This window comes from Pseudorasbora parva, chromosome 9 (genome assembly GCF_024679245.1).
Source record: "Pseudorasbora parva isolate DD20220531a chromosome 9, ASM2467924v1, whole genome shotgun sequence".
Taxonomy (NCBI): Eukaryota; Metazoa; Chordata; class Actinopteri; order Cypriniformes; family Gobionidae; genus Pseudorasbora; species Pseudorasbora parva.
The window spans coordinates 45,940,877-45,963,001 of NC_090180.1; the positions used below are offsets into that span (position 1 = coordinate 45,940,877).

Genomic DNA, 22,125 nt, shown 5'->3' on the forward strand with positions numbered 1-22,125 from the left:
TTTTTCCAATGAAACAAAATTTATTTGATATATATAGTTATTTTATCCTATATATATAACTATATATATATATATATATATATATATATATATATATATATATATATATATATATATATATATATATATATATATATATATATATAGTTATTTTACCACATTTATGTTAATAAAAATAAGAAAAAATAAGAAAATTACAATTAGGACAAATGCAATATTACCAAAAAAAATTTGATTTAAGTTTTTTTTAGGTACAACAGGTTTCTTTAACATGTAGTTAGAATTAGTACATAAATTGAATCAAATGTAACAAAATATTGCTCTTTTTTTTTTATTCACATCAATGACAACATAAATTAACTATAGTGTCCTGCACCCAATAGTAAATAATTATATCTGGTGTCGGAATCATTTTGGCTTGACTGTAGTTGTGTTAGGCTGCTGTCATTTTAAGAACAAACGCACGGATCCAATATACTGTTACACATCCGGTTTACACTCAGCTGTTAACATTCACTTGAGACATAACTGGCTGGGTTTACACAAATACTCCACCCCATAGGCATTTTGACATAACTGCATTTTTATTCGACCATTCCAGCGCAATAAGACGTGAAAGAGAACTGAATTTGCAATTACAAGCTGAGAAACGCGGCTTTCAAGCGTGAGCACTTACGCAGCGTGTCAGCTGCGCGACCACCGCATTGAGTTCTGTTTGACTGCTTACTGTGCTTCATCACACTTTTTAACATCGCATACTTACGTAATTCATGATTACGATCACTGGCAGTGTACCAGACAGCAAGAGCACCGCACCGTGTTCATTTTCAGGAGACGTTGCGCTTATAACTCCTAACATCAAGCATGTCACTCTCTTTATATTCTTATTCATGCTTTTCAAGTGTCAATAGTGCTATATATATATTGACATACCGCGATAGCAATACCTCTAACCTTACCACGAGGAACGATTACCTAAAAATGTATGTCCATATGCAAGTTCGGGGGCCTTTATTGATATTACATACATGCACCTCTTTAGCTATACAACTGATTAAACATGTTTTAGATGAGTATAATTAAATTAGACAAAAATGTGCTGGAATCCACAAAAAAATAAAACGGAATTTGGGTAAAAAACTAATCTGATTTCAGGAAAACTTTCAGGAAAACTTAGATTTGGCTTAGGTTTACACATCCTGAAATGTGCTTTATGCAGAACAGGCCGTGACCTCCACATACTGTGATGCTCTGAAAGCCAGCAGTGAGCATTATGGGATTTGTACATACTGGTCTTGACGGGTTCTGTGAGGGTCTTGGCCGGAGGCGCCTGTAGAACGGCTGGTCTCAGAACACTGCGCTGCTGTTCTTTGGGCTTCTGACTGGGAACGCCTGGAAAACAACCTACTAACGGGTTGAATCAGAAACCAAACACCGCAGGGCAACAACACACACCAGTGTTTGAGGATCAAATAAAAAAGGGATTAATTAGGTCTTTAGTAATGGAATAGTGTTGTTATACATTGCTACAACAATTTTTGCCTTGATTCATATAGTACAGTTTGAGAAAGGACAGGAAGTGAAGTGGGGTTGGGAAAGGACCACGAGCTGAAACTCGACCTCGGATCGCCAGAAACACGATTGCGCTACAAGTCGGAGTGCTGCCCATGAGATTAACGGCTCTTAAACTATTAAAAATCATTTTTGTTAATTGAAATGCAGCAACAATAAAATGAGTGTTAAATATTAGATGAAAAAAATTGAAATGTTGCCTTGGCAAGTGACTAAGTTGAAGTACTAAAATGACTAAAAGAATAAATTGAAACTACCGGTAAATGGAAATATTTAAATAAATAAAAAACTGGGGCAGTCACTATTACTTTGGTAATCTAGTAATTGGTCGATTATTTTGACGATTAATCAGATTTTTTTGTGGTAATAAAAATAATATACCTAAGCAAAGACGCAAGCCTTTAAAATGACTTAAAATACATATATAATAACAATGAGGCAATAATATTTGGTTCAAATTAAGTAACAAAAGCCAGTAAGCATATGGGGTTTTATAGAACACTGTTAAAAAAAATACATAATATAAACAATCATCTTATGTACATTATGTATTATAACAAAAGCCTGCAGGGACACCAACGGCCTAGTGATTGCTGTTACACTTAACAGCATATATTTATTTAATTGGATCAAAGATATTGTGAATTTACAATAGCACAATATGCTAGTTTTTAAATAGTTTAAATATATAGTGAAGCATTGGAAAGTGGTCTAATAATTAAAGGATTTTTTAAATCGAGTACTTAAATTTAATCGAGCATACATGAGCCCTAAAAAAACTAAACCGAAAATGTACAGAAAAAGTTAATTCTAAATAATAAATACTATAATATATAAATGGTAAAATATTGTTCTAAGCCAGGGGTGCAGAACTCAGTTCCTAGAGAGTTTAAGCCGGGTGCACACTGTACGATTCATAATAGTCCTTTACGACTGTTGCTTGTCAGACTGTATGAACATGATCCCCGCTGTAAGCCATGTCACACTGTAGGATCTCAGTTCTCATTCATGTCAAGATGCGATAAGAACGGGCGCATACAAGAAGACCATTACCTTCAACTCAATCTAGCAAAGACAGAACTGCTTGTGGTACCAACCAACCCAGCACTTCATCTAAATTTCTCCATTCAGCTAGGTTCATCAACCGTAACGCCTTCCAGGACAGTTGTGATGATTGATGATCAGTTAAACTTCACTTGACAACATTACTGCAACAACCCGGTCCTGCAGATTTGCATTACACAAGTCAAGTCAACTTTATTTATATCGCGCTTTTACAATGACGATTGTTTCAAAGCTGCTTCACAGTGTTAAACAGGACAATATTGCAACAAAATTTGATTCGGCTGTACAGTCATTCTGAAGAAGATGGCAAGATATTGCACCATTCCTGGTTGTGGAAGAACACAGTCCCTGCATAAGCTTCCTTTGGATCCTAATATTAGGAATGTGTGATACTTCATTCATTTTTAATGAAGTTTCAGCTCACATGGGGAAGACATGTACGTGTGTTCGCTTCATTTAACTGCGAAATCGTTTGTAAACAAGTCTCAGGTGGAGCTGGATTTGCAGACATATGGAGATTAAAACACAATGCTGTGCCTTCTATATTGGATCCGACAGAAATGGTGCAACACACTAATGTGAGTAAAACGTCTTTTTTATATGTGATAGTAGTCCCGGGTCTGTGTGTTTTTCAGACGGGCTACCAAAACGGAAGCCCGTCACAAGGACGGTGAATCTCAAATAGTGAAATAATATTGCTTTCTTGATCTGGGCGCACGTGTGTGTGTGTGTGTGTCACGCTTATATCCACAGATCGGGCGGACCAAGTAATACAAAAATATTATTCCAATCAATCACGGGTGGATGAGAAATAAATCATTGTGTTTGTTTGATAAAAACGTTTACGAGCCCTGTGATCGATAGAATCATCCCGGTTGCCGCTTTCAAATCAATCCCTCCCTCATGTGAACTAAACTGACAAAAGCTGAAGCTCATTAAATATGCAAATCTTCTCCAATCCTAGCCGTGGTTGTTTACTTCCAAGTCTCCAGTGGCACGCCCATCAAAACCCAGCATTCAGGAGAGAGCCTCAAAACCAGTGTATAAAATAGCTTATTGCTTATTAGTTATGATGTTTTTGAATGTAAAAACCACACAAATGTCATTAGTTGACCTCAGACAACAGTATACTTTTTTTTTTTTTTTATAAAGGCCTACGATTAGAGGAATCTCGACATTTGTCTCAGACGGCCAAATTCGTCCAGTGTGAACCTGGCTTTATTAGAAAACTACAGGTGTGTGTGTTGGACCAGAAGCTCTGTAGGACTGTGGCCCTCCAGGAACTGAGTTTGCATCTCACGAGAAAAGCTAAACATTGAAGCCAACGGACTTAATCTATTTGAGGAGCTTTCAAAATGTACAAGATGACATTTAAAAAAGCAATGAAAGAGGAAGCTTTACAGAAAAAACCCATTGTGACTAATTTCCCCAATCTTTCCAGCTCATGAGAGCATATTCATGTTGTTGCATATGTGTGCAGCTACAGTAAAACGTTCAAAGCAGGAATGAGTTGATCTTACCTGCGCTTGGAGCCTGGCCATGAATGAGTGTGGGGGGTTTCAACCTAAACCCAACAGGCTTCTCTTCTGAGACACAAACAGAAGCATAAACATGTAAGACACTAAACCAAACATTGCTGACGCAAGACAAGATAAGATCTCTCAACTAAACAAACACTCCAAGTGCATTCGTATGTAACCTCAAACACATCAGTCAACAATAAGATGGCACAAAAATGGCATACAACTCATACTCTTTCTGCAATGCAATAATACTAGTCAAACTAAAAATGGGGGGAAAACATTACAATGGTTTAAACATTTAGAAGCATACATCATATTTTTACCAAACAGTGGGCAGTATGCAGTAAATACCACACTGTATACACTATGCAAACACAGCCACAGAGTCTCCATTTCTTTAGTGCCCTCAAGCTGTGGCCTCAAAATGACTCTGACCACTTCCTGTTAGACCTTAGTCCCCTCCACAGGCCTCTGGACTCGATTTAGCACATTCCTGACAGTAGCCGAAACACATTTGGGTTCGGTGCTCGTGGCTCTTTCTAATAGAGACCAAAATAGAAAGCTGCCATCAGATGCATGTACAGCATCTGTCATCTACATTACTACTATGTGTAGCTCACTTTATCTAGAGGATGAATTACGATTTGAAGACACTTAGCAAACGTGTTTTAAATGAGCTTTATACAGTCTGATTTAAAGGTACCATGGCATGAAATGTTCATTTTATAAGGTTTTTCAACATTAATATGAGTTTCCCTATAGCCTGAATATTGTCCCCAAGCGGCTAGAAATTTTGATCTGTGTAAACCAAGTTCTGGCTATCTTTCTCTGCCTTTGAAAAAATAAGAGCCCAGACGATCCGATCGTGAATTCTCCTGTTATGACGTCAAACCAGGAAAGGTTTCCTCCCCTTCCTCTGCTTTGCCCACCCAGAGAATAAGTAGAGAATGGATTCAATTTATCAATCGCGATGTCAGCACAGGGTTTACCATATGGATTCGACAGCACCGCCACAAATAGTGTTCATTAATGCCTGATCTGGGATCAGTGATTTCTGATGTGCAGCTAATCATTTAAGTTCACACAGACTTTCTTTCTAAATGGTTTAATACTGTCAGTCCCGCCGCTGACCGTCTTGATGCATCAGAGAATCAAGCCAGTGACTAAAACGATCAACTTCACGTGGTTTCTGTTAGTAGCATGAAACAAATCTGTTATTTTAATGATTAAACTACAGAGCAGATCAAAGAACACTCTTTATAATGTTCGGATCTGTCAATCACACGTATATCTGCAGTGCACACTTGTCCAAACTGCACAACAGAAGCTCTTACTGTATTCATGTCGATGTTGTGTGTTTGCTGTTAGTTGTGGTGAAAGCATTTTGTGAGAGAAGTAACATTGCAAAGTTCACTCGTGTTTATTCAGAGCTCTCAGATACAAACAAAAACTCGGGCTCACAGTGCTCTCAACAACTCAGTACAATGACACTTTCTCAGAAATCTTTCCTCAGCTCTCCGTCTCTCTCTGGCTGGCAGCGTTTAGATGCAGACCTCTCTAAACCACGCCCCCACAATCTCATTTCAAATGAAAAGATGTAAGCCAATCACAACAGTGGGTGTTTTCACTGAAGTCTTGCAGCTGACATGCCCCTTGAAACAGAGCATTCAAACCAGAGGGCTAATATCAGCATAGAAAAAAACTAGCCTTTTATTTCAAAATTGTGAAATTTTTTTATGTAAAATCATTCTAACCATATAAGTACACCTCAGGAAACATTATTAAAAATAAAATAAAAATCCATGCCAAAAACAAAAAGCAACTATGCAAATACCGTATTTTCCGGACTATAAGTCGCACTTTTTTCATAGTTTGGCTTGTCCTGCGACTTATAGTCAGGTGCGACTTGTATATCAAATTTAATTCATACAAGAATAAACATATAGCCGCGAGAGGGCGTTCTATGCTGCTTCTGTAGCCTACCCCTGAAAAAAAAAACTGAAAACAGAAAAAAAAGCTTGTGTCCAAGCGTTCGTGCAGGGTTCGCCTAAAATACTCGACAGCTGTTTGAACATTCCTTCCTTTATTCTCCGTCACACATGTAAATCACCAACCTGAAAAACCCAAAAACCTGCGACACTCCAGTACCAAAAAGTGCGCATGCACCAACCTATCTACGGCAAGCCCCGAGGGGAAAAATACATTGCACACACATATACATAACGAGCGCCAGTGCGTACCAAATGAATAAATTATGCGAGATCAAATAAAGTCTGTTACACTCTTAACTGAAATATTAACTTAAAAACAACAACTTAGAAAGACTGAACACAAACAAAATGCCCCATAAAGAAAATCCTATTCTGCAAATTACAAACTACATGTAGTAAAATATGCAGCCGAGAACAGTTCACACAGCGTTTGACTCGCGCGGCGGCTGAGCCTCTCCCGGCAGAGTTCAAGCATCTGTGGACTCGTTCCTTCAGCTCTGGCCATCTTGCTTTCAGTCCGGAAATAGCTTTTTTTGTTTTCTTCATTACAGTTAAAGTAACCTCTGCTTTTCGCCAGTCCCTCACAAGTTTCTCACTTCAAACTTTCTTTCTTCTGCTCCGTTATGCACAGCGAGCGCGGCTCCCGCTCTGCTTCTGCCCTAATGCGACTTATAGTCCAGTGCGACTTATATATGTTTTTTTTTTCCTCTTCATGACGCATTTTTTGACTGATGCGACTTATACTCCGGAGCAATACGGTAAGCTTATAAGCGATATATCAAGCTTGAGCAAAACTAAAATTTAAAGTTGCACTATTCTGGATAAATTGAGAATCATGTTTTTTTTTTAAAGACAAATCCCAATTCCCCCACCACTCTAAATAGACAAACTAAACAAAATAACGAAGTTCACTAGAGGTTCAGACAAATGTTAATTGTTGCAGTCCATTTAAAAAAATATTCAATATTATAATTTTTTGAATCTGTTTGAATGATTCATTGACTCACTCAAAGACTTCACTTGTTTCATCACTGGATGAATCAGTGTTTTCTGAATGGTTCTCGAGTAATTGATTCAATGACTTATTCATAAAGACTTCACTTGTTTCATTACTGGATGAATCAGTATTTCTGAATTAATCTCTTGAGTAAATTATTCAATGACAAATGCATGTTTAACAGTTACTAGTCGGCACTGAATCGTCAAGTTACTTTCAAGCGGTTATCGAGGACAAATTAATCTGAATGATTTTAAGATATAAATAATAATACTATGTGGTTGAAAAATTTGAAGCCTTTTCATATATATACACACATTTCTGCGCTCTCTGGATCTGGACACAGATCTAAATGTTCGCTGTGATCTGACTTGTTAAAGGTTTAATAGACAAAGGCGAATAGTTGTCATTTAGGAATAAGATCATGTGAGTGTCTAGATTGCAATCTTTTAACGATTAATCGTGCAGCTCTACTAGAACATACAACTTCATAGTTACAGTTCATGTGGTTAAGTTCGCATCATGAAGTTTATTTGTATAGCACATTACCCACAAAATGTTTACATTATTTCTGAGGGTTCGTTTACAACTCACCATTTTCAACTAAAAAGGGAAACGTGTGCGTTTCGGCCATTCTTTGGAGGGCCTGAAAACAAACTTGAAAACGGGTTTCAAAGTGCACGTTTTTTGAAAATTATATTATCATCTCTGTGTAAACCACAAAAACATGAATTTGTTAAAACGGTGACCACATGCATATTACGCATTTAATCTATAGGCCCACGTTTAGATCCAAGTGATATCGCCATCTACTTGCCTTGCAGCAGAATACAGTGTTTTTTTAATTGTTTTCGTGGATCTGTTTGAACGGGGAGCATTTTTACAATGCTGTTATCTATACAAGAAAAACATTTCAGATTTTAGTACATCACTGCCATGTAAACATACCCTGAATGTAATAATAAAATTACTTGTACACCAATGCATCCTATCTGTGTTCTTATACAGGGTTTATGCAGGAATCCTGAAGTTAATTTCAATACCTTTTTAAGACTTTTTAAAGACCTTCTCAAAATATTTTAAGACCCCATCGCACTTCAAGTTCTAATCGGCAACAAACCTTTAATAAACAGTTGTAGTCGAATTAAAATCTCTATCGTAGGCCAATTTTGTATTGTTTATATTGCATATCTGTTTCGCAACGTATGGAGGGCGACATTACCTATGCGCATTTCGCAAAATACATGACGTCACCCGTAGACAGCGCTTGCCCGGGATGAAAATTAACTTTTTTCAAAGTCTACCACTCAATGTTTTTACCAGCTACTTTTTTGTTTTTAACTGACAATGTGTAACTGCATGTGAAAATTAATACTACAAGCTCTACAATACTCAAGTCTCAATGAAATACTGACATTTTCACGATGATTTGTGGTCTTTTATGGCTTCCAGTTTTATGGTTTTTAGTCCCAACAATGAAACTATTCGTTCTGGCATCTTTGAAGCATGTTGACAACACACCGAGCAGAACATTGTCAGAATGGGATGCACCCAAACCAAAATTCTTGGCCGAAACCAAAAAAGAAGAAACCAAAGCCAAAAAAACGAAAAATAAAATTCAAACTAAAATGTTTAACTCGACCTCACTCGTGTACATTAAATAATAATGAACAGGCCTACTGGCCTGCAGAAAGGTACAGAAATCGAATAAAGTAATCAAATGTAAAATAACTGAATAGTTAACTGTTTAAATGAAAGATTAATCCTTATTAAACTTACAAAAGCTATTCAATCAAAAGCATTGTTTAATGTCAAACTAAATATAAGGACATCACTCAGGCAGCAGTAAAGGCTACTGCGCCTTTAAGACCTGAGGCAGGGATATGCTCGTCTTTCTCGACTGTGCATACTATACAGTTCACTTAAGCCATATTCAGACTATGTCTGCTTGGATACTCATCAAGATGGACATGATGACATACTTCTTGTGTGAGTTTGTCTGTTTAAGCGCAAGACTTGAAAGAGAACTCAATATTTGCATGCTGTGAGACGAGCGCGTGCTGTCGGATGATGCACAACGTCAGATCTCTCAGCGCGCGCGAGTCTCACAGCGCGTCTACACGCGAGTGATGACGAAGAAAACGACTGGTTATATGCACACATACGGCAGCACTTGCATGCATTGAACAAAGTTTACAAAGAGGTGAAACAGCTCGGTAGGTGAAGCGAGTTTACCCGCCACAACTCTAAACCAGCCGCATTTGGCAGGTGGCGGCGCTAATTTCCATCCCTGGCGCGCGCGCTCCGAGCCGATCTCAGACTGAGCAACCCGATGTTTTTTAACACTTATGGGGATGAAAATAAATATATATATATATATACTTTTTGGAGTCAAATTCTTTTGACAAAGCTTGAACTAAATACTTTCAAAATGTAAGACTTTATAAAGCCGTGATAAGACTTTTTAATACTTTATAAGGGTCTTAATTTTCCCAAAATTGATTTATCACCTTTTAAGACTTTTCAAGACCCTGCGGATACCCTGTTATATTCACATAAAGTGCCTCAAGACAAGATTGCAAAATGATTTCATTATAATGCATCCCCTTAATAGATGTAGAAAATCTAATTGCATAGCCAGACAAAATATACAGCTTTTAAACAGGCAGCAAAATCTGATTGTTTGATGTCTCCAACTCCAATTTGTTTAGTATTTTGTCTGAATAAAAATGTGAAGGGAATCTGATGTTTACAAACCCAATCGACATGTGAAAAATGACAGTGCAGACAGTCAGTCCTGAAGATCAGATTTGAAAACCAAATTGGATGTGTGCAGAGTAAACAAAACCTAAGACTGTCAAACATGACAAAGGCCATGTCAGAACAAAGTCATGAACTCAAAACAAGGCATTTTGCCAACTTCAGTTTCTATTTATATTGCATCCTGATTAGTAGCTCCGCCCACTGTGAAATCTCATTGGTCCAAAGCACTCCTCCACAGTTGCATAATAAATATCATAAATGTTCTGATCACTTGTGATTGTACTTCGTGGCAACATCAGTGAGGACAGAAAAAATGTATGCTGGACACTAGTTAAATCATGGAGACCAAAAGACTGAAAGGAGAGCTGGTTCTTACCTGGCTCAGAGTCTGAATTACCAGTTGGAGACTGGCATAAACTTGAGGGCATAAAGATATTATTCTTGGGAACTGTAGCAGGAGAAAAAGAAAGCAAGCAAGAAACAAAAGAGAGGATCAGATGGGCGCATAACACTTTCAGATTCAGCCAAAGAGCACTTGATTAAAGCGAACAGTGCCACTCCACTGCGGTGAAACTGTAGATTCACCTGAATGTGACGGAGGGAACTGAGTCAAAGATGAGGTCCTCTCTCTCTTTACCGGGGGACAGTATTCGCCATCATCCCGATCTGAATCTGAAGAACACAAATTAAATCAATAGGTCAAACAGAAACTACAACTAGCAGATAGTTTTCTTCCAAATTAAACTGTAAAATGCTAATGAAGTGACTGCAGCTCTGGAGATGAGGTGAAGCAGAGGCTGAAAACACTGAGCATCACGCAAACTTCAGTGTGTGTGTGTGTGTGAGAGAGTGTAATAAAACCACACCTCCAAGCCATTCATGTCACTCAGAACATGCAGGATTGCTATCTGTAACTTTTTTTTTTTGTTCAAGGTTTACAAAAATTATATCATGAGAATGTCCAACATGACTCCATTTTCCAAACCGTGTTTTTGTCTTACCCTGAATCATTATGGTACACTTACAATAATAAATGTTTATATTGGGACTATTTCAGACTGGTCCTGTAGGAACCGCTGCGGAGGTACATGCAGTTCTGTTCATTAACCACTAGAACAGAAAAAGTTACAGACTGCAACTTTAAATAGTCTTTTAGCGGATTAATATTCATAGACACTAGTCTATATCACGGTCTAGTATTGAAAACCCGATTATCAGTGCCAGAGTTTTTAAATGCATTATTGACTTTAAATTCAGACAATGACCTCCAAATAACTCTCAAACTGATATTTGGATGACACGAGCACATCTGAATCCTACAATATATTTCATGAGACGCTGTGTTAGTGTCTTACTGTCTGCATCTCATCACATATCATATACAAGTTCTGATCCAGAAAAACAACATCATCAGCCGGTGTTTACATACAGTATTAAAAACCCGAATCATTTCATGTGCACACAGCTTATGTTTGTTATCAAACTGCTGGAAGGTTTTCTTGTTTTTTGACACATTTTCCATTTCATCAGAATAACAAAAATTCCATTTTATTATATTTTTGGAGATTATAGTGCATTAAAGACCAAACAAAACAAAAAACAATACAAAAATTCATATAAGCGCGTCTACTTAAAGAAGCATCACAATTTTGGCCACAAAAAAGGCAAATATTGGCCAAAATTATTTACAGAAACTTTAACAATTCAATAAAAGAAATTGACAGAGCAAAAGCAGATTTCATGTGAAATATTTTCCAGGTTTAATATAGTGCAACACAATAATGCAGTCCAGGGTTAAATATAGTTAACTAAACATTAAAATCATTAAAAAAAAAAATATTGTTACTTGAAATAAAATAAACGTTAACCGAAATAAACAAATCTCTTATTTTATTTCAGCTAGTTGCCAAGGCAAGATTTCTTTATTTATTTTTATTTAGATTAACTTGATGTACTAAAACAACTAAAAATGAAATAAAAATGTATACAAACTATGCGCATCTGTTGAGCTGGACTGAAATAGACAGATCATGTTCAGCGTTCAGCGAGTGAAAATATATCTATGCTAAACTTATTCTTTGCCTCTAACACACAATAGCGAGTACAATTTGCATTTATTAGCCAATGGCTAATGATAGATATTATTTAGTCACTCAGAGTGAAGATTTACTTGCATATAAGAGTGATTTACTCGCATTGTAGAGTAGAATCGTTTTACACACCGTTATCTAGTTCTCATAATCGTTGAAAGTAGGGGTGTCCATGGTTAACCGATTGACCGATTAACCGTTAAAAATTGCGTAACCGAGTGAAACATTTTGCTCGGTTAAGTGGCGTCAATGACGTGCCTTGAATTTAGTTGTAATATATGTTTGCACCCCTATAGACCGCCAGAGCGCTCCCAGACATTTGTAGTATCCATAGGGTTAGGGTAGTATCCACAAGAAGAAGTCATGACCAGCTTTCTAAGCGGGCAAAGAAAGCGTGGGAGCACTTTAAAAATGAGAGTGACGGGGCGAAATGCAAGTATTGCAATGCAGTGCTTACCGCATTTTTCAGGCTATAAGTCGCTCCGGAGTATAAGTCGCATCAGTGAAAATATGCGTCATGAAGTGGAAAATAACAAGTCGCACTGGACTATAAGTCGCATTAGGGCAGAAGCAGAGTGCGAGCCGCACGCGCTGTGCATAACGGAGCAGAAGAAAGAAAGTTAAGTGAGAAACTTGTGAATGACTAGAGAAAAGCAGACGTAACTTTAACTGTAATGAAGAAAACAAAAAAGCTAATCGCGGACTGAAAGCAAGATGGCCAGAGCTGAAGGAACGAGTCCACAGATGCTTGAACTCTCTGCCAGGAGAGGCTCAGCGAGTCAAACGCTGAGTCTGTGTGAATCATTCTCGGCTGCATATTTTACTAACGTTACATGCTCTAATCGTGCAGGCGCCCTCGCGGCCACTCCCATTGCTCGTGAACTGGAGCGCATCTCATCCTAATTTAACGAAACTCAGCGTACGCCTCGCAGACATGAAATAGATCTTAAGAAACTTGAAATGTCTTTTAACAATTTAAAACGAAAAGAAATAGGCTACTCTCTGATTGTGTAATCCATGATGTGCATTTCTCTCTATAGGCGCGTTCACTACGGAGATGGTGGTCGTCAAATTAATAAGCTAAAAATAACCCTGACGCACACTATGGTTAACCGAGTATTAACCATAGTTAATAGTGCAGCCCTAGTTGGAAGCCAAAACGGAAATCAAAAATCATTTATATTATTTGTAGGGCCCAAAAATATATACAACTACATTCATACAAATTTACAAATTAATTGAAACCAGAAAATAAAACAAGTTCATAATATTTATACAAGCTAAAGTAGCATCTCCATTATACCAAAATAGCATTTCTGCAGTCTATATGCAAACATATGCAAATATATATGCTCCATGCATTATAGACACAGTAAGAGACTAACAAACATCTAAAGTAATATATTGTAGGACACAGATGTGCTTTTGCCATTCAAAAATCAGTTTGTTCTGTTTTCTGTACATCATAATAATAATTAAAAAAAAATGTTCCATGTGCAAAATATTTTGTAAAGTGAGCGTTTTCAAACAAGGATTTTCATTTTGTTGCATCACCAGAATCTGAAAGAAAACTTCTCTAACTCACCGTCTCCGTCCTCTGCACTCGACCCATCTGCGGCTCTCTGGAACAGACAAAAATAATAATTTAACTAATCTGGTCAAACAGAGCTGGACTACATCACAGAGAGAAACACTGTTCAGTGGAAAACACGATCTTAAAACAGCCCCGTTTTAAAATAATTTCTCACCCGGGCCAAAACCATCCGGTTGAAATGCTGAGTTTGTTTAATTTGCTTAAAATGCTTCTGGGAAATCGCATTTTAAGGGTGATTTGAATGTGTTAGTCAGACAGCAGCTGAAATTCATCTCACTACCAGCCAAACTGGCCAGCTGAGTTGGTGAACTTACTTGCCAATGCCGAAATTTGGCAGGTACCAGATGATAATTTCATTGTGTTTATTGAAAAATGTCTTTTTAGTTATTGCAATAAAACTTAAAGCTAAATTAAATATTTCCCAGTAAGCGTCTTCATCATAACATCCTGAGGTCATTATGGAAAGTGTTAAAATTGAGAAATCCCTTTTTTGTATTAAAGGACAACTCCGGTGAGAAATGAACCTAGGGGTAATTAACAGATGGTTACCGAGTAGATCGTTCTCTGGGATGCGTTTTCATGGAAATCAAATGTAAAGAGTTTTATCTCTAAAAACAGATTAGTTTATAAGGCTAGTCTATGGGGCAACGGGTAGACACAGGGTGGTAAAATTAAATCGCTAGTTAATACCACTAACAAGGCTCAAAATATTCTCACACTAACACGGTAGCATAATGAGGGTCCCTACATGCAAACCGAAGCATTGAGAACGGTGTAAGTGTACAAACAGTTTAATAAGAAAGTAATTTATAAACATAGTACATTACGCGTTCACGGACAGGCACCATCTTGGAAAACAGTCTCAACAAATCAATCGACGAGCGCTGTTCTAAGTGAGCTGGTCGATAGGAATTAAGTTTGTGAAATGTAATAACATGGACATTTTTAGTTTTATTTATATATTTTCTCTGTTGTGTTCAGTGTTTTCTTCCGGAAACAACGGACCATATGAGATTCACAGTCTCAGTTCATCACTTAGCAGAGCTCTCGTGGCTCGATGAGTCGAGACCGTTTTCCAAGATGGCGCCTGTCCATGAACGCGTAATGTACTATGTTTATAAAGTGTCTTCTTATTAAACTGTTTGTACTCTTACAAAGTTGTCAATGCTTCGATTTGCATGTAGGGACCCTCATTATGCTACTGTGTTAGTGTGGGGCTATTTTGAGCCTTGTTAGTGGTATTAACTAGCGATTTAATTTCACTACTGTGTGCCCCATAGACTAGCGTTATAAGCTAATCTGTTTTTAGAGATAAAACTCTTTACATTCGATTTCCATGAAAACGCATCCCAGAGAACGATCTAGTCTGTAACCATCTGTTAATTACCCCTAGGTTCATTTCTCACCGGAGTTGTCCTTTAAAGCACCAAGTTAATTTCAAAAAGGGATTTTGATTGCTTCTGTAGACATCAGTGTTTATACACATCGCATCCGCACTGAAACGCAGTGTGTTAAACGGGTGTCAGCAGATGCCATGCTCGATGTATTGCCACTTTCATACAGCTTTCTTGTGCCACAATGCCTATACTGTTACAGTTTTGTCCACCACCCTTCTTCTGTCATCCTTTTATTTTACAGGGAAGCGATTATATTATATTTGAATGATGCTGGAGGCTTTTCAAGTTATTCTGCTACTCCGCTAGTCATTGTAGACTGATAATGCCCTATTCACATGAACTCATGACTGCTGTGTGTAGTTTCACTTAAACTCTGCATTGAGTTTAAGGAACGAAATTACTTAAAGGGTTATTTCACCCAAAAATTAAAATTATTAAATTAATTTCTCACCCTCATGTCGTTGGACACCCGTAACACCTTCGTTCATCTTCGGAACACAAATAAAGATATTTTTGTTGAAAGCTGAGAAAGGCTTCAGAAAGGCCTCCATTGGCATTCAGTACATTCCCACCGACCCACTCACAAGACCCATAAAGGCACTAAACACATCGATACAAAGTCCATCTCACTACAGTGGCTATACAATAATCTTACAATGCGGCGAAAATAGTTATTGTGCGCACAAAAATCTAAATAACGACTTTATCCACCAAGTTATTGACGTGACCTCGACACATGCGCATTATTGTCCAGCCACTGTAGTGAGATGGGCTTTGCAATGTCGTCTTTAGTGCCTTTATGGGTCTTGTGAGTGGCTCAGTGGGAAGGTACTGAATGCCAATGGAGGCCTTTCTGAAGCCTTTCTCAGCTTTCAACAAAAATATCTTCATTAGTGTTCCGAAGATGAACGACTGTGTTACGGGTGTCCAACGACATGAGGGGGAGTAATTAATGAAATAATTTTCATTTTTGGGTGAACTAACCCTTTAATCAATATCGGCAGAAAATCTGTCTTTTACTCTGCGTTCACTTAACAACTTAACACTTAACGAGTTTTAAAAAAAAGCGCAATAAATCCACGGGTCACGTGCGTGCCGAACCATGGGTCGTGATCCGTACGGATCACGGATCAACAGCGATTCGTTACACCCCTAAATTATTACTTAAAGAATCAGAGGAAACCAACCTTCTGTGCTTTGTCCTTCTGAAACACAAACACTGGAGGAGCAATGGCAGGCTTCTCTGTTAAAAACAAAACAGAAAGAAAATTAGATGGAAATCTATATTTCCCATAATAAGTTAGTGTTTTAACTCAAATCTTAATGTAAATAAGCACGATAACAGGTCAGCTGCGATATCAGATCAATCCAAGTTTCATCAAACAAAAACATCCAAAGTCATGCAAGATAATCATTCACAAAATAGGTCATTTCGTAAAATGGTCTGGACCAACAAACGGATCAATAGCATCCAAAGCAAATGTTGTTCTTGAAGTAATATCTCAATATCTAAAAGCACAAAAAAAAGAAAAAAAAAATCAACTGAAAGCTTTATCAATAAACAATAAGGCACTGATGCTGTGCGTTACGTTTTACCATGGTTAAGGGGGTTCGGGGCACTCGTGTAACGCATAAAAACATAACATCACTGCAAAATACGGCCTCCAGTAGCTTATTATTTTTGTATAAAAACAGCAATACAACAAAAGGCAGCAAAGATTAAATCGTCACTTTTTTTAAAGGATTACTTCCCTTCAGAATTCAAAATTTCCTGATAATTTACCCACATCACCCAAGATGTTCATGTCTGTCTTTCTTCAGTCTAAAAGAAATTAAAGTTTTTGAGGAAAATATTCCAGGATTTTTCTCCATAAAGAGGACTTCAATGGGTTGAAGGTCCAAATTGCAGTTTCAAAGAGCTCGACACGATCCCAGACGAAGAATAAGGGTCTTATCTAGACTAACGATCTGTCATTTTGTAAATAAAAAAAAAAGGTAAACCAACGATGTCCGACGATTTTGAAGGTGGAGGAGAAAATGAGTTTGTCGCCCAACCCACCAACGTCATGCATGGCCTTTCCAACGTGATTACGTAATGCGTTTAGTCATGGACGAGTCAAGCATTTGTGGTTAAAAACTATGTAAATGCTTTTTTTTACTGGCCGTTCGTTTGTCTAGATGAGACCCTTATTCCTTGCTGGAATCGTGTCGAGCTCTTTGAAGCTGCATTGAAACCGCAACTTGGACCTTCGACCCGTTTTACCCCATTGAAGACCGCTATTTGGAAAATATCCTGGAATGTTTTCCTCAAAAACCTTAATATCTTTTCGACTAAAGATTTTTAACTACAACCGTTGCTCGTATAATACATGTCAATGTAATAGAGGGTCTAATTCTAGTTAGACCCCATCTGCATTGCAAGCAACGATTGGAGTTAAAAATCTTCATTTGTGTTCTACTGAAGAAACAAACACACCTACATCTAGGATGCACTGGGGGTAAGCATAAACATCACATTTCCATTTTTGGGTGCCTATCCCTTTAAGTCATATTTAATCTATTAAGCACATTTATTTGTCAAGAAATGTACCAACTTAATAACTGTGGTTTTTTCACAGTAATGTTATAAATAGTCATAAATATTAAGAACCTGATGAAAGAAAAACAATGTCTGCTTATGGAGCAGAAAACCAACATTCATATGAAAAAGGTTAAAGGGATAGTTCACCCAAAGATGAAAATTACCCCATGATTTTCTCACCCTCAAGTCATCCTAGATGTACAACAATACATGACATTCTTCTTTCAGATGAACACAATCAGAGTTATATTAAATAATGTCCTGGCTCTTCCCAGCTTTATAATGGGAGTGAATAGAGGATGAGATTTTTAAGCTCAAAAAAGTGCATCCATCCAAAATAAAAGATATTCACATGGCCCAGGGGGGTAAATAAAGGCCTTCTGAAGCGAAGTGATGCATTTGTGTAAGAAAAATATCCACATTTTAAACGTTAAAACCTAAAATAACAGCCAACAAAGTCGATTCAAGAATAACCCCTGAATGTAGAAGCATTTTAAGTTGACGCCTGTGGTTCAAACAAATAGGGCTGGCTACCAAACTCAAGCTAGATTGAAATCCTCCTGCATTTCTCTTTAAAAGTTCTCGTTTTAGACTTCTAAAGACATTCATAATTCATGAGGTGTTTTGTTTTGCTCCATCCTCTGCACTTCCGCGTTCGTAAATATGTAACTCTTTTGTCGTACGGCCGTCTGTTATATACGGACATTTTTCTTACACAAACCGATCGATTCGCTTCAGAAGTCCTTTATAGGTTTATAATGGATAGATGCACTTTTTTGGACTTCAAAAAACAAAATCTTGACCCCATTCACTGCCACTATAAAGCGTGGAAGAGTAAGGACATTAATTTAACTCTGATTGTATTCGCCTGATAGAAGAATGTAATTCACACCAAGGATGAGTTGAGGGAGAGTAAATCATGGGCTAATTTTCATTTTTGGGTGAACCATCCCTTTAAGCTAGTTTGAACTGTCCTAGTACTTTGAAGTGATGAATGCAAGAGTCGACAGTATGTTTAGGATATGCGTTATTAAAATATTCAAGCATTTACAGCAATTACTCAAACCATAAATGCAAAGGTTATGGGTTTGATTCCAAGAACTAATACAAATGTATACCTTCAATGCAATGCAAGTCACTTTGGAATAAAGCATCTGCAAAATGCATTAAAGTGAATGTGTTAATGTCATCCATTGCATTGAAAAGCCATATCAATCAACCACTTTTTTGAACCACAACCGGTGTCATATGTTCTTGCTGGGGTTGATAACCAGCCACTACCATACAAAGCGTTGTCAAAGCCGTTATCTTATTTCTTATCTCATTTCAAGCTGACCAATAAAACCCTAGACGTTTCTGGTTCAATTAAAGAGCTTTAAAATGCTTTGTAAATAAACAGAGACACACTATCTGGCTGACACCATGTGATATTTTTAGCTAGAGCTCTTTGACAGCAAGAAAACTGGAGGGTAATAAAAACAAATATTTGTGCATAAGAGCTTAAGACCTGTCGAAGATGATTTGCAAACCACTAAAGTGTGCAATAGAGCCACACACACACACACGTGCATCTGTAAACAGCTGCCTTTCCCAAAACAAATCACATGGTCATCCGGGTGGCTCATTCAACACTGTAAACCCATGCACATCACTGTAATTAGGTCAAGGGGTGAGGCATCCACCGATGGGTGATCTCACCACTCAAGGCTGTTGTACTGGAGGACATTAGAGTCCTAGAGGGGGCTAAATCATGTGTGCGTGGGGTTGCATTTCACCCCGGGGCAGGAGAAGGGTGGGCGGGCCTGCGTTAGCACAGGCAGCGGCGGACCACGGTAACTCCACTAGCCGCATGAGCTGCACCGACAGGCGGCTTGCCAGTGTACGAAGCACCGCCACCTACTCCGGACTCTGCTTTCTGACTATTAATCGATGCACTCATCAGAATATCATCCAAAAATGATCGTGCATTGAAACAAACCACATGGGCTGCTCACCACCCCACCCACCAGACATTTGCTTTCGTTTCTGAATTTGCAAGACTGTCTGGATAAATAATGACCACTTAACAAACGGAGACAGACGTATTTAAGCCACGATGATTGATGATTAGAATAAAATAACACGTTGCAAACAAAATGCATCCTATAAATGTCAGTTTAAAAAGATGTCACTACGATGTACAATACATTTTAGTTAGATAAATGGAGACATGTATTAAATTTGTTGGCATATATTTGATACTAACTAACATATATATATATATATATATATATATATATATATATATATATATATATATATATATATATATATATATATATATGCAATCACGTGCACAAAAAAAGCGTCATTCATTAAAGCTTTATTACTATGCATTACATGAACCAATGTTTTCATTATTTTAGAGCGTGCGCGCCTGTGTTGCACGCGAGAGCATCAGGGTGAAGCGCGTGCGTTTCCCACCCGCCTAAAAATCAAAAAGAGAAACACAGCGAGAGGCCGGGGCTTCGTCTGTTAGCTGCACAACACACTCAACATACACACACATTCTGTCAGTGCGCTGTTTAGCCCGCGAAGCTAACACACTCATCGGCTAACTTGAGCTAAACATCCACACACACTCCCGCTCAGAGCCGCTAATGCGCGCAGACCGAGCCACAAACACGCGTGGGTCTCTAACCAACACTACTGTGGTGTGTACGGCTCATGGTGGCGGTTTATTTGCTTTATTTTGCTCATTTTGCGGATTCACACGGTTGCCTACCTTCGTTCGCCAAGTCCGCCATTTTACTTCTCCGTGCACACCCACAATGCACCGCGGCCCTAGTGCGCTTTATTTCACAGAGCAGCTGCACTTGAAATGCATTTACATTTGAATAAGTCATTTTAAATTACTTTTTTTTGTGCCATATTATGCATTAGTATTGTATAATAATTAGCATATAAACTTTTAACTAATATTATAAAGTAAATAATACTCTATATTGGTATTATTATTATTATAATAATATCTAGTTCTTTATATCATTGTAAATTATTGTCTTGTTGCCTGTACCAACAGTAGGCCTATTAATTACAATAATTACAATAATTGTCATTATAACATCTGGATATTATTCACTAGGCCTATATGTTACTATATGAACATTTGTATTATTTATTTTTAATAATAATATTATAATTATTTTTGAGAAGGCAAGAATCCCCAGTTTTAAATGATTGGCTAGATCTAGTTTCTAAAGTACATTAAATGATAACAAATTTAGATTAAATTAAGAGCAAAATTATACATTTTGAAAAGATTTGGTCACCTACAGTCTAAAATTAAAGAATATAATATAATATGAAATAAATAATAAATAAAATACATATATATATTACATAAATTAGTTTTTTTATAATCCTCCCTACTTTATTTAATCATTTATTTATTACTTGATGTTTCAATAATATTTTATTTGTTTATTATGAATTATGTGTGTTTATAAGAGTTTGATAGGCCTATATATGTGAATTTTAATCTTTTTAAAAACTTTTTTATATAATAATAATAATAATAATAATAATAATAATAATACATTTTATATAAACAACTATATATATAATTATGTTAGTTATTATTTAATTATGTACTTTTATAGAATAATAAAGGAACAATTATAGGGAAATAATAGCCTATGTTTATAAAGGATTTTTTTTTATTTATATATAATTGTGTTGAATTATTTTGAATGGAAAGACATAATAAAGTATAAAAAAAGAAAACGATTAACAATAGAGTTTTGAATAGTTATTTTTTATATTATTAACATAATTTAGTATATTTCATGAAACTATTATTTCAGTTTTTTCCAATGTTTTTCTGTATTATTTGTTTTCCTATGTGGTTTGTAGTAATCAAATATGACCACTAGATGGCCAAGTTAGTCAAGGCTGTAGTTTGGGATGAGCTATTGATGGTTGGCCTGAACTTCACCTTGTGTATTTAGACTGAAAGCAAGTATACATTTAAATATATACTTATCATTTATATGCAATAAGCTACAGTGTTTCAGGTTGAGTCCTGAGTCCCAATAAAAAAGTTCTGATTAGCGTTATAATCAAGACCCAAGACCACCAAGACCAGATCAGACCAGCACTCCTCAAATTCATCTAGAAGATGCACATTATTCTCCTTGAGTCATCTCTTATCAATAGGACATACAGAATAATAATCAATAACGACAAAATTAATCTTTGTGTTGCAGAGGTGGAGCAGAAGATGCATCAAATTACAGCTGCATAAATAATGTTGAGATTAATGTTTAAAAATAAAGTTTAGTTTATTGAACATTTGCATTTAAGCAGTCATGCTCATATTTGTGAAAACAGTTCTCTTGCTCTGTTGCTTAATTCAAGGCTATCATATAATGAAAAAGCCAGATCTCATACAAGTGCTTTTTGCGCACTCATATCTTAAATTTTGTTGAAACTGAATTAGAAATAAGTTTTTTATTGCATTTGAAGCAGGAAGTTTTATATTCATTCACATTAATGATGTTAACAAATAAAC

The 22,125-nt window shown here is 36.9% G+C and overlaps 1 protein-coding gene across 3 annotated transcripts in view; it reads right to left on the minus strand.

Annotated features, from left to right (window-relative positions):
• ranbp3b (RAN binding protein 3b) overlaps positions 1–20,403 on the minus strand; it is a 35,571-nt gene extending 15,168 nt beyond the window's left edge. The window contains exons 1-7 of one of the 3 annotated variants that reach the window (XM_067452829.1): positions 20,338–20,403; positions 16,180–16,235; positions 13,587–13,623; positions 10,497–10,583; positions 10,288–10,359; positions 4,158–4,223; positions 1,291–1,392 (exon numbers count right to left, since the gene is read on the minus strand). In XM_067452829.1, coding sequence (XP_067308930.1) covers positions 1,291–1,392; positions 4,158–4,223; positions 10,288–10,359; positions 10,497–10,583; positions 13,587–13,623; positions 16,180–16,235; positions 20,338–20,359 — 442 coding nt within the window. In that variant the 5' untranslated portion in view covers positions 20,360–20,403. Of the gene's footprint in view, positions 1–1,290; positions 1,405–4,157; positions 4,224–10,287; positions 10,360–10,496; positions 10,584–13,586; positions 13,624–16,179; positions 16,236–20,337 lie in introns of all 3 variants that reach the window. The other 2 variants (XM_067452828.1, XM_067452830.1) reach the window with 2 other exon arrangements.
• Positions 20,404–22,125: the final 1,722 nt, after the last annotated feature.